Below are 13,903 nucleotides of genomic sequence, written 5' to 3'. Positions count from 1 at the left end.
TATGTGTATACCTTGTAGTATAGAACATTAGTAGTGTACTACACCTGTGGTGTATTACACTTGTGGTATAATTACATTAGTAGTGTACTACACCTGTGGTGTATTACACTTGTAGTATAGAACATTAGTAGTGTACTACACCTGTGGTGTAATACACTTGTAGTATAGAACATTAGTAATGTACTACACGTGGTTATTACACTTGTGGTATAGTACATTAGTATTGTACTACACCGTGGTGTATTACACTTGTAGTATAGAACATTAGTAGTGTATACACCTGTGGTGTATTACACTTGGTAAGTATATTACATTAGTGACTACTACACCTGGTGTATTACACGTAGTATAGAACATTAGTAGTGTACTACCCTGCGGTGTATTGCACTTGTAGTATAGAACATTAGTAGTGTACTACACCTGTGGTGTATTACACTTGTAGTATAGAACATTAGTAATGTACTACACCTGTGGTTTATTACTTGTGGTATAGAACATTAGTAGTGTACTACACCTGTAGTGTATTACACCTGTAGTATAGAACATTAGTGTGTACTACACCTGTGAGTGTATACACCTGTAGTATAGAACATTAGTAGTGTACTACCTGTGTATTACACTTGTAGTATAGAACATTAGTAGTGTACTACACCTGTGATGTACACTTGTAATTAGAATATTAGTAGTGTACTACACCTGTGTGTATTACACTTGTGGTATAAATGATAGTGTACACCTGTTTATTACACCTGTATATAACATTAGTAATGTACTACACCTGTTGTATATTACACTTGTAGTATAGAACATAGTAATTGTACTACACTGTTGTGTATTACACTTGTGGTATAGAACATTAGTAGTGTACTACACCTGTGGTGTATTACACTTGTAGTATAGAACATTAGTAGTTACTACACCTGTGGTGTATTACACTTGTGGTATAGAACATTAGTAGTGTACTACACCTGTGGTGTATTACATGGTATAGAACATTAGTAGTTACTACACCTGTGGTGTATTACACTTGTGGTATAGAACATTAGTAGTGTACTACACCTGTGGTGTATTACACTTGTGTTATAGAACATTAGTAGTGTACTACACATGTATTACACTTGTGGTATAGAACATTGGTAGTGTACTACACCTGTGGTGTATTACAATTAATGTATAGAACATTAATAGTGTACTACACAGGTCTTTTCTCGTAAGTGTTCAACAGTCCTCTATATTCATTTTTATGTATTTCCTAAACGTTATTTGTTGGACGTTATGATGCTCGACCCATCACTCACAACCCATGACCTATGAGGCACTATCTCTAACCCTTGGCCGTTGTCCCACGACCCATGATTCATAAAGCTTGATTTAAAACGAGAGACCTGTGACAGTCTGTTCCATCCCACAAGACTCAGTCTGTGGACTGTTACTATATACCTGTACAGAAGGTGGGGTGGTATACCTATGCCTCACCACCCAGGGCCCCTGAAGGACCATCTTTGACCCATGACAAACCCATGACTCATGAATTGTTATTCTTAATCCATGGCCTGCCACTCATGACATACGAACCTTGACCCATGACTCACGACTCATGACCTATGACCCTCTACATAGGCTTCCACCATTTCTGTTCTGAGTTGGTTCTCTCCCTCTTACCGTTCACACACACACACACACACACACACACACACACACACACACACACACACACACACACACACACACACACACACACACACACACACACACACACACACACACACACATATATATATATGTGTGTATTTATTATTATTTATTTTTTGGTATATTATCAGTGTTTATTTGTTTCTATTTCTCGGGATTAAAACTTCTCTCCTTAGAATATCATTTTTTGTTTATTTTCCCTACACCAGTGAAGGCCGCCATGATGGTGAGGCTGGGTTACTTGAGGCCGCCATTATGGTAAGGGCTGTTGAAATACTTGAGCCATTATGGTAAGGGCTGTTGAAATACTTGAGGGCCGCCATGATGGTGAGGGCTGGTGAACTTGAGGGCCGCCATTATGGTAAGGGCTGTTGAAATATGAGGCCGCCATTATGGTAAGGGCTGTTGAAATATGAGGGCCGCCATGATGGTGAGGGCTGGTGAGTTACTTGAGGGCCGCCATTATGGTAAGGGCTGTTGAAATACTTGGGGGCCGCCATTATGGTAAGGGCTGTTGAAATGAGGCCGCCATTATGGTAAGGGCTGTTGAAATACTTAGGGCCGCCATTATGGTAGGGCTGTTGAATCGAGGGCCCCATTATGGTAAGGGCTGTTGAAATGTAGGGGCCGCCATGATGGTAGGGCTGTTGAAATATAGGGCCGCCATGATGGTAAGGGCTGGTGAGTTACAGGGCCGCCATTATGGTAAGGGCTGTTGAAATACTTGAGGGCCGCCATTATGGTAGGGCTGTTGAAATACTTGAGGGCCGCCATTATGGTAAGGGCTGTTGAAATACTTGAGGCCGCCATGATGGTAAGGGCTGTTGAAATATAAGGGCCGCCATGATGGTAAGGGCTGGTGAGTTATGAGGGCCGCCATTATGGTAAGTGTTGAAATACTTGAGGGCCGCCATGATGGTAAGGGCTGGTGAGTTACTTGAGGGCCGCCATGATGGTTAGGGCTGGTGAGTTACTTGAGGGCCGCCATGATGGGGCTGGTGAGTTACTTGAGGGCCGCCATGATGGTAAGGGCTGGTGAGTTACTTGAGAGGGCCGCCATGATGGTGAGAGCTATTGAGTTACTTGAGGGCCGCCATTATGGTAAGGGCTGTTGAAATACCTGGAGGCCGCCATGATGGTTAGGGCTGGTGAGTTACTTGAGGGCCGCCATGATGGTAGGGCTGGTGAGTTACTTGAGGCCGCCATGATGGTGGGGGCTGTTGAGTTGCTTGGGGCCGCCATGATGGTAAGGGCTGTTGAGTTACGAGGGCCGCCATGATGGTGAGGGCTGGTGAGTTACGGGGCCGCCATGATGGTGAGGGCTGGTGAGTTGCGGGCCGCCATGATGGTGAGGCTGGTGAGTTACTTGAGGGCCGCCATTATGGTGAGGGCTGGTGAGTTACTTGAGGGCCGCCATGATGGTGAGAGCTATTGAGTTACAGGGGCCGCCATGATAGTGAGGTCTGTTGAGTTACTTGAGGGCCACCGTGATGGTGAGGGCTGTTGAGTTAGCGAGGGCCGCCATGATGGTGAGGGCTGTTGGGTTACTTGAGGGCCGCCATGATGGTGAGGGCTGTTGAGTTACTTGAGGGCCACCATGATGGTGAGGGCTGTTGAGTTACTTAGGGCCGCCATGATGGTGAGGGCTGTTGAGTTACTTGAGGGCCGCCATGATGGTGAGGGCTGTTGAGTTACTTGAGGGCCGCCATAATGGTGAGGGCTGGTGAGTTACTTGAGGGCCGCCATAATGGTGAGGGCTGTTGAGTTACGAGGGCCGCCATGATGGTGAGGTGGTGGTGAGTTACTTGAGGGCCGCCATAATGGTGAGGGCTGGTGAGTTACTTGAGGGCCGCCATAATGGTGAGGGCTGTTGAATTACTTGAGGGCTATCAGGATGGTGAGGGCTGTGGACACCAGAATGGTTGACACGTGGTGCGGGGAGTGACCTCCATGCTGCATCGCCTCTGGGTGTTCTCCTGAAACACAACATTCTCAGTTAGTTCAGTGGTCTCCCTGCTTCACTGGCTGACTGAGACGATCATACAACATGAAAATGAAGGGAACTACAGTAGGCCAATGGGCCTTAGAAAGCAGCCCTGTTTACACTGTCACGGCTACTACTGATTAATTTTCTTTCAGCAGAGCTTCAACTCCTAGGCCCATTAATTAGACTTGTATTCTGAAATAACAGCTTTTGTTAACAGACCAGAATCATGTAGACAATCCTTTGCTGCCTCTCACTGACTGTTATATATTTCGGAAGGTGAAAATGTGATGGAATTATTTTGTTCATACCTTCGTTAAATGTGTATTTTTCCGTGTAAATGTTGGAAAAACAAAACTTGAGTTTGCCCTCTGAGACTAGTGAAATCAATTCAGTAGCCACAATATAATGGTTATGTATGAAATAAGGTCAACGCAGTACTAGAGTTCATACTTAGGAGTATTAATAACAGGAGCAGTAGAGTATTTAACTACTTCATATCTAGCGTTAGTCAGATCTTATTTTGGTTTCATTTTGGTCTCCTTATACTGTACTGTAGAATGGATATACATTCTCTCGAAAACGCTCAGTGAAGAATGAAGAAGTTAATCCTGGTCACAGGCGAACCTTCTGTATACAGTTTAAGAATATTAAGAAAACAGAATAAATATTATCTTTAGATACCTAAAGTAAATGATTGACGTGTATAAATGGTAGATGGGGTTAAATAAGAGTGATATTATTAATGCACCTAAACCATCAAACCAGGAGCGAAAACATGAGTATGATTTACAGATAAAGAAATTTAGATTTAGGAAGGAAAAGGCAAAAAAAATTCTGAAAGAGTTGTAGGTGAGAGGAACATGTTATTAAACTCCACCATCAAGCTGAACTCGTTGGAAGGTTCCAAATATAGGATGGATGTAACAGGTGCTGCCTCACATGGACCAATAGGTCTACGGTAGCTTCCTTTATTCTCAAGGTCTTATGTCCTAATTCAATATTAAGAGGTGATTTAATTTTGAAGTTGGATAAATAGGTGAATGCAGGCAGTTATTCCTGGTAAGTGAAATGTGAGAAATGAAGGAGGTGAACGATGATAAAGTTATACTAAAGTGAGGTTGTACAGTATGGGTTCAGGATGACGAAAGATCAAGTGTTTCAAATAGGGTGAAAAGAGAAGGAGGATGCATTAAATAGTATTGACAAACCGAAGACGAAAATATCAGTAGAAGAAAGAAAAGGATGAAATAAATAATTTGACGGGGAGTGGACACATTAGCTTGTCATGTGTTACAGTGTAAAGACCATATGAGGAGTGAATGTGGACCATGTGACACAATGCGTGTGGACAACGTGACAATGCGTGTAGGCCTCGTGACATAGTGAGAGTAGCCTTGAGACACAGTGAATGTGGACGATGAGTCACGGCCACTACTGATAACTCTATTCTCAGCAGCGCCCCAACTCCTAGGCCTATTAATTAGACTTATTCTGAAATAACAGCTTTGGTTACAACAAGAATCATGTAGACAATACGCGTTACCTCCAGCTGACAGTCGAGAATAAAATTTAATACATCACCATTCTATGAAGCTACGCCTAAAAACTTTTCGTTAAATTGTACAAATTAAACAGGATATCAAAGAAATACTGACTTAAACAATTAACACACCTGATCCCTGATGGAAAAAATAATTCAATATACAGTATAATATGAGCAATGGATGGAATAAGGTTACATACACTGTATTGATGTCTCTATGCATTGGTACCCCGGAGACGAGAGAGGACATAAACAAAACGACATCTTTGCATTTAGATTATTCATAACTGAAAACTTCTTTAGATAGTTACATAATATTGCATGATTACAAAATATTAGAAGATATATAGAAACAATATAATTCATATACAATGCAAAAAAAAGTAAACTAATTATGACGAAGGAATACAGATTTCGTATTAATTTAACAGAAGATCGCTCTCATAACGGTGACTGATACAAGATAATATATAACGTACATACAATGAAAATACCTAGGGATATGTAACATGTGTGTCACAATAAGTGTGGTTCATGTGACACAATGAGTGTGGTTCATGTGTCACAATAAGTGTGGTTCATGTGACACAATGGGTGTGGTTCATGTGACACAATGAGTGTGGTTCATGTGTCACAATAAGTGTGGTTCATGTGACACAATGGGTGTGGTTCATGTGACACAATGAGTGTGGACCATGTGACACAATGAGTATGGACCATGTGACACAATAAGTGTGGACCATGTGGAACAATGAGTGTGGACCATGTGACACAGTGAGTGTGGATCATGTGACATAATAAGTGTGGGTCAAGTGACACATTGGGTGTAGATCATGTGAGTGTTGAGCCATGTGATACAGTGAAGGTGGACCATGTGACACAGTGAGTGTGGGTTCATGTGACATAATAAGTGTGGGTCAAGTGACACATTGAGTGTAGATCATGTGAGTGTTGAGCCATGTGACACAGTGAGTGTGGACCATGTGACACAGTGAGTGTGGACCATGTGACACAGTGAGTGCAGACCATGTGACACAGTGAGTGTGGGCGATGTGACACAGTGTGGACACGGGAGTTGTGCCAGTTGTACCTGACTTGTGGAAACAGGCCAATGTAGTACCCATATTAAAAAGGGGAGACAGCGCATCAGCGTCAAATTACCGGCCGATTAGTTTGACGTCAGCAGTGGGGAAATTTCTTGAATCAATTATAGCAGATAGCATCCGATCGCATTTAGAGAAAAGCAAATTAATCTACGACTCTCAATATGGGTTTACAAAGGGAAAATCTTGTCAAACAAATCTAATGACGTTTTTTAGGAAAGTCCTCGAGGTAGTAGATAATGACGAAAATTGCGATGTTATTTACTTAGACTTTAGCAAAGCACTTGACAGAGTAACCAGTTAGTTCTAGGGTCCGTACTGGGCCGACTTTTGTTCATAATCTACATAAACGATCTAGATACTGGGATCAGCAATGACATAAGAGTTTCGGATGACACCAAAATAGGGCGGCAGATTAATTCAGGCAGGATGCAAATGCACTACAATGAGGATTTAAATAAACTGCAGGAGTGGTCAGAAAAATGGCAAATGAAATTCAACACCAGCAAGTGCAGCGTACTTAATATTGGAAGAACAAATACTGTCAATGTATACAGCCTTAACAACATCAACCCAGAGAAGTCGACTTGTTAAAGAGACTAGGGTATTGTAAGCTCGGACCTACGGCCCAGAAAACAGTGCGTTAATGTTCGAAATAAGGCAAACAGAGTATTGGTTTACATCTAGAAGTGTAAGTAATAGAATGCAGAGGTCTTATTGCAACCATATCTTGCACTAGTCAGGCCGCACCTCGATTATGCTGGTCAGTTCTGGTGCCCTATTATAGAATGGATATCAATTCACTGGAGTCAGGTGCAACGAAGAATGACGATGATTCCGGGACAAAACATTCCATATCAAGATAGGTTAAAGAAACTAAACTTGCATTCCCTAGAAAGACGAAGAGTGCGGGGAAATATGATAGAAGTATTTAAGTGGATGAAAGGAATCAATAAAGGAGATATAGATAAAGTTCTTATAATATCGAGCAGGATGGACTCGTAGCAATGGATTTAAGTTGGATAAGTTTAGGTTTAGGAGGAGATAGGAAGGAACTGGTTCGCAAATAGGGTGGTGGACGAGTGGAACAAGCTTAGCAACTTTGTAGTAAGTGCTGGAACGCTGAAAAGTTTTAAAAGGAGGCTTGATAGATTCATGGATGATAGAGAGTGGTAGTAACTCTCGACAGGGCGCCATGCATAGGCCAACCGGCCCTATGCAGACTCCTTATTTTCTTATTTTCTTATGTCCTTAAATGAAGAGTGAGTGTGTCCCATGTGACATAGTGAGTGTGGGTCATGTAATAGAGAGTGTGGGCCATGTGACATAATCAGTGTGGGTCATGTGACATAATCAGTGTGGGTCATGTGAGATAGTGAGTGTGGACCATGTGACACAGCAAGAGTGGATCCCGTGACACAGTGAGTGTGGACCATATGACAGAGCGTGTATGGACCGTATGGTATACAGCAGGGTGGCCAACCTTTTGTGTGATGTGATCTACTTTTTCCAGTTACCCTGACGCGATCTACCAGCCTAATGTTCACCCATTGCTATAAAATATTCCTGAATATCGAGTCGACTTTTTCATTACCAAATTCATTAATACAAGGTTTAACGTGTATTTGTAAACTTATAAAAGCAATTACCTGCCTTGTTTTAGCTTACAACTGATGACAACTTGCTGATCAGTTTCCTCACCAGGAACCAGCCAGCACCAGCCCGTATGAACGCGAACTTCTATCAGTTCACACCAGCATGGCACAGATCAAAGTTTTTATCGCTCTGATGTGTCCATAATGATAATCTATTCCCAGAAAATAATCTAAACAAATATAATATCCCAATGATTATGAGTAAAATTTGAAGAGGATTTTTGTATGGCAGCTTAAGAAGGATGGACCATTAAGTTCAACTTTGCCATGTGATCGACTAGAGAAGATCTTGTGATCGACAGGTTGGCCACCCCTGGTATAGAGAGTGTGAACCATGTAAAGAGTAAGCATGGACGATGCGACACAGTGTGGACCATGTAACACAGACAGTGTGGACCATATGAAGAGTGAGTGTGGCCATGTAACATAGTGAGTGTGGACCATGTGACGCAGTGTGTGGGCATGTGACACAGTGTGGACCATATGAAGATTGAGTATGGCCCATGTGACACTGTGAGTATCGGCCATGTGACACAGTGAGCGTGGACCATGTGACTCGGTGTGTGTGTGTGTGTGGTTCATGTGACACAGTGAATGTGGGCCATGTAACACAGTGGGTGTGGGCCATGTGACACAGTGAATGTGGACTAACCGACACAATGAGTGTGGATCATGTGATTGTGGACCATGTGATAGTTTGGGTAGGTCATGTAACACAGTGAGTGTGGACTATGTGACGTAGTGTGTGTGGGCCATGCGACACAGTGTGGAACATTTTACACAAAGTGTGGACCATGTGAAGAGTGAGTGTGGCTCATGTGACACTGTGAGTATGGACCATGTGGCACAGTGTGTGTGGTTCATGGGACACAGTGAGTGTGGGCTATGTGTCCAGTGAATGCGGGCCATGTGACACAGTGTGTGTGGACCATGCGACACAGTGTGTGTGGTTCATGGGACACAGTGAGTGTGGGCTATGTGTCCAGTGAATGTGGGCCATGTGACACAGTGAATTTGGACCATACGACAGAGTGAGTGTGGGTCATGTGACACAATGATTGTGGACCATGTGACGCAGTGTGTGTGGTTCATGTGACACAGTGAGTGTGGACTATGTGACACAGTGAGGTGGGCCATGTGACACAGTGAGTGTGGGCCATGTGACACAATGAGTGTACAATGAGTGTGGACCATTTGACACAAAGAGTATGGATCATGTGACGCAGTGAGTGTGGAACCTGTATCACACTAAGTGTGGACCATGTGACACAATAAGTGTGGACTATATGAATAGTAAGTGTGGCTCATGTGACACAGTGAATGTGGGCCATATGACAAAGTGAGTGTGGGTCATGTGACACAGTGCATGTGGACCAAGTGACAAAGTGAGTGTGGGCCATATGACACAATGAGTATGGACCATGTGACACAGTGCGTGTGGGCCATGTGATAGAGTGAATGTGGGTCATGTGACGCAGTGAGTGTGAATATGACACAGCAAGTGTGGGCCATGTGACACAGTGAGTGTGGGCCATATGCCAAGTGAGTGTGGGTCATGTGACACAGTGAGTGTGGGCTATGACAAAGTGATTGTGGGTCATGTGACACAGTGCATGTGGACCATGTGACAAAGTGAGTGTGGTCCATATGACACAATGAGTATGGACCATGTGACACAGTGCGTGTGGGCCATGTGATACAGTGAATGCGGGCCATGTGACGCAGTGAGTGTGGACCATGTGACAGAGCAGTGTGGGCCATGTGACACAGTGAGTGTGGGCCAGACACAATGTGGACCATGTGGCACAGTGAGTGTGGGCCATGTGACACAGTGAGAGTGTGGATCATGTGACATAGTGAGTGTGGGCCAAGTGACACATCGTGGACCATGTGGTACAGTGAGCGTGGACCATGTGACATAAAGTGTTGACCATGTGACACAGTGAGTGTGAACATGTAATACAGGTAGTGTGTGCCATGTGAAACAGAGAGTGAGGACCATGTGACACAGTGAGTGTAGACCATGTGATGCAGTGAGTGTAGAGTATGTGACACAGTGAGTGTGGACCATGTGACACAGTGAGAGTAGACCATGTGGCACAGTGAGTGAGTTCCCTGTGACACAGTGAGTGTGAAGTGACACAATGATTGTGGACCATGTGACACAGTGAGTGTGTGCCATGTGAATCAGAGAGTGTGGACCCTGTGACACAGTGAGTGTGGACCAATTGACACAGTGGGTGTGGACCATGTGACACAGTGAGTATGAGCCATGTGACAGAGAGAGTGTGGACCATGTGACACAGTAAGAGTAAACCATGTGACACAGTTAGTGTGGACGCTGTGACACAGTGAGTATGAGCCATGTGACAGAGAGAGTGTGGACCATGTGACACAGTAAGAGTAAACCATGTGACACAGTGAGTGTGAACCATGTGACACAGTGAGTATGATCCATGTGACAGAGAGAGTGTGGACCATGTGACACAGTAAGAGTAAACCATGTGACACAGTTGGTGGACGCTGTGACACAGTGAGTGGGGAACATGTAACACAGCGTGTGGACCATGTGACAAGGTGTGGACCATGTGACACAGTGAGTGTGGACCATGTAACACAGTGAGTGTGGGCCGTTGACACAGTGAGTGTGGGCCATGCGACACAGTGTGGGCCATGTGACACAGTGAGTGTGGATCATGTGACATAGTGAGTGTGGGCCAAGTGACACATCGTGGACCATGTGGTACAGTGAGCGTGGACCATGTGATATAAAGTGTTGGCCATGTGACACAGTGAGTGTGAACATGTAATACAGGTAGTGTGTGCCATGTGAAACAGAGAGTAGGGACCATGTGACACAGTGAATGTGGATCATGTGACGCAGTGAGTGTGAACATGTGACACAGTGAGTGTGGACCATGTGATACAGTGAGTGTAGAGTATGTGACACAGTGAGTGTGGACCATGTGACACAGTGAGAGTAGACCATGTGGCACAGTGAGTGAGTTCCCTGTGACACAGTGAGTGTGAAGTGACACAGTGATTGTGGACCATGTGACACAGTGAGTGTGTGCCATGTGAATCATAGTGTGGACCCTGTGACACAGTGAGTGTGGACCAATTGACACAGTGGGTGTGGACCATGTGACACAGTGAATGTGAACATGTGACACAGTGAGTGTGAACCATGTGACACAGTGAGTATGAGCCATGTGACAGAGAGAGTGTGGACCATGTGACACAGTAAGAGTAAACCATGTGACACAGTTAGTGTGGACGCTGTGACACAGTGAGTGGGAACATGTAACACAGAGTGTGGACCATGTGACAAAGGAGTGTGGACCATGTGACACAGTGAGTGTGGACCATGTAACACAGTGAGTGTGGGCCATGTGACACAGTGAGATATGTGCCATGTGACACAGTGTGGGCCATGTGACACAGTCAGTGTGGACCATCTGACACAGTGAGTGTGGACCATGTGACACTGAGTGTGGTTCATATGATACAGCGAGTGTTGGCCATGTGACACCGTGAGTGTGGGCCATGTGACACAGTGAGTATGTGCCATGTGATACAGTGAGTGTGTGCCATGTGACACAAAGTGTGTGGGCCATGTGACACAGTGTATGTGAACCATATGACGCAGTGAGTGTGGACCATGTGACACAGAGCGAGCACTGTGACACATTGTGTGGACCATGTGACACAGTGAGTGTGGGCCCTGTGACACAGTGAGTGTGGACCATGTCACACAGAGTGGGCACTGTGACACAGTGAGTGTGGACCATGTGACACAGTGTGTGGGCCCTCTGACACAGTGAGGTGTGGGCCATGTGACACAGTGAGTGTAGGCCATACGACACAGTGAGTGTGGACCATGTCACACAGAGTGGGCACTGTGACACAGTGAGTGTGGACCATGTGACACAGTGAGTGTGGGCTGTGACACAGTGAGTGTGGACCATGTCACACAGAGTGGGCACTGTGACACAGTGAGTGTGGATGTGACACAGTGTGTGGGCCCTCTGACACAGTGAGTGTAGGCCATGTGACACAGTGGTGTGGGCCATACGACACAGTGAGTGTGGACCATGTGGAGATTAAGTGTGGATCATGTGACCTAGTGAGTGTGGGCCATATGACGCAGTGAGCGTGGGCCATGTGACACAGAAAGTGTGGACAATGTGACACAGTGAGTGTGGGCCCTGTGACACAGTGAGTGTGGATCGTGTGACATAGTGAGTGTGGACCATTTGACACAATGAGTGTTGGCCATGTGACACAGTGAGTGTAGAACATGTGACATGGTGAGTGTGGACCATGTGACACAGTGAGTGTGTACCATATGACACAGTGAGTGTGTACCATGTGATACAGTGAGTGTGTGCCATGTGACACAGTGAGTGTGGGCCGTGTGACACAATGAGTGTGTGCCTTGTGACATAGTGAGTGTGTGCCATGTAACACAGTGAGTGTGGACTATGTGACACAGTGAGTGTGGACGCTGTGACACAGTGGGTGTGGACCATGTAACACAGTGCGTGTGGACCATGTTTATAAAATATTAATATCTGTAATAGTTAATAATATATATTAAGACAATAACTATACCTATGCACATGAGTAGCTTTCATTATGAAGTTTTATACAAATCAGTGTAGCATCATCAATTATCATATTAGTATTTATCAATGTCAATATTCATTAACATCAGTTTTATATTATTAATTATCATTATGAAGCGATATTAATAGAATTCAATAAAAGATGAAACAAATTATCAATATACATCAACACCTATACTGAGTTATCAGTAAAATATCAATTACTATTGATCAACATCAATATTAGTGAGATACATGTACAGTAAATATTATAGTTACATTTATATACGCCAAAAAGAATTATTAAGGGTAATAGGCGGTCATATCTATAACTGAAATACACACACACACACACACACACACCATATCTTGATAAATCACGAAAATACAACGAACCCCAGCAAAGGTGCTCCATTCATTCCATACAATATATAAAATATATTATACATTTATATGTGGAATAACATGATATATATATATATAAATATATATATATATATATATATATATATATATATATATGTTAAGAACAATACTGCATAAAATATCAAAAGAATATTTTTATTTTTCAATCAAAATGTCAAAAAAATATATTAAATCATTAATGATTACAACTGATATCAATGATACTAATGGTTAATAAGTATCGATAAAATGTCTATTGATTTCTAACAATAAACAGTCTGGAGAAATGTGTCTGTATCAAAACATGTTTGTAAGATTATCAGTAAAACGCGAGGAAGTGTCACTCACCGTTTAGTATATGCACCAAGACCTTGGCTAAGGAGGCGCTGCTAGGATTGCAGCTGTAGATGCCGGAGTCCTTCAGCGAGGCTCCTCTCACCAGCAGGTTAGAAGTAGTGCGGGAACCTTTTTCTGTCACCACGCTCACCCCGCCTCGTTCACTGTCATATGTGATCACCTGCGCAAACATACAACTAACGTCAGCACCAACTACTCATGTGTGGAATTTAAGATTACACAAACGCCTTAACTCATGCTTATTGTATTTGTGAATGCGTTTTCTGGAAACTGAAGCCTTGGTTGGGGATGTGCAGATACGACACACAATACACTAAGCCTGTACAAAAGGAGGCACCTTCACTTCCCTCAACCACAAAGTAAGGTAATCATTCTTAGACTGGTTGACAAGGGGGAGTTCTGAGTGTTAAAAGCGACCCTAAGAGAGGGACACGAGGGTGCAATGTACTCGCTCACCACACCTCTCCTATTGTTATATCTTAATGCAAAAACACAGACAATTGTCGCTGTGCGTTGGTACAGACATGCGAGTAGTGGTTGTTGTTGGATGTGTG

General features: G+C 43.7%; 1 protein-coding gene and 1 long non-coding RNA gene across 2 annotated transcripts in view; both read right to left on the bottom strand.

The window, feature by feature from the left end:
* Positions 1–843: 843 nt before the first annotated feature.
* On the bottom strand, positions 844–1,097 carry LOC121860013. Its single transcript, XR_006087800.1, has 3 exons — positions 1,012–1,097; positions 921–968; positions 844–873 (listed from the first exon to the last, which is right to left on the bottom strand). It is a non-coding gene; the product is annotated as an uncharacterized LOC121860013 (long non-coding RNA).
* Positions 1,098–3,473: 2,376 nt separating this feature from the next.
* The window catches only part of LOC121860012 (neurotrimin-like), an 87,736-nt gene continuing 77,306 nt past the window's right edge, over positions 3,474–13,903 (bottom strand). The window contains exons 5-6 of the mRNA XM_042357028.1: positions 13,341–13,509; positions 3,474–3,668 (exon numbers count right to left, since the gene is read on the bottom strand). Coding sequence (XP_042212962.1) covers positions 3,568–3,668; positions 13,341–13,509 — 270 coding nt within the window. The 3' untranslated portion in view covers positions 3,474–3,567. The remainder of the gene's footprint in view (positions 3,669–13,340; positions 13,510–13,903) is intronic.

This window comes from Homarus americanus, unplaced genomic scaffold (genome assembly GCF_018991925.1).
Source record: "Homarus americanus isolate GMGI-L3 unplaced genomic scaffold, GMGI_Hamer_2.0 scaffold824, whole genome shotgun sequence".
NCBI classification, from domain to species: Eukaryota; Metazoa; Arthropoda; class Malacostraca; order Decapoda; family Nephropidae; genus Homarus; species Homarus americanus.
The sequence above is the reverse complement of the archived record's forward strand: the minus strand, read 5'-3'. Positions and strand labels throughout refer to the sequence as shown.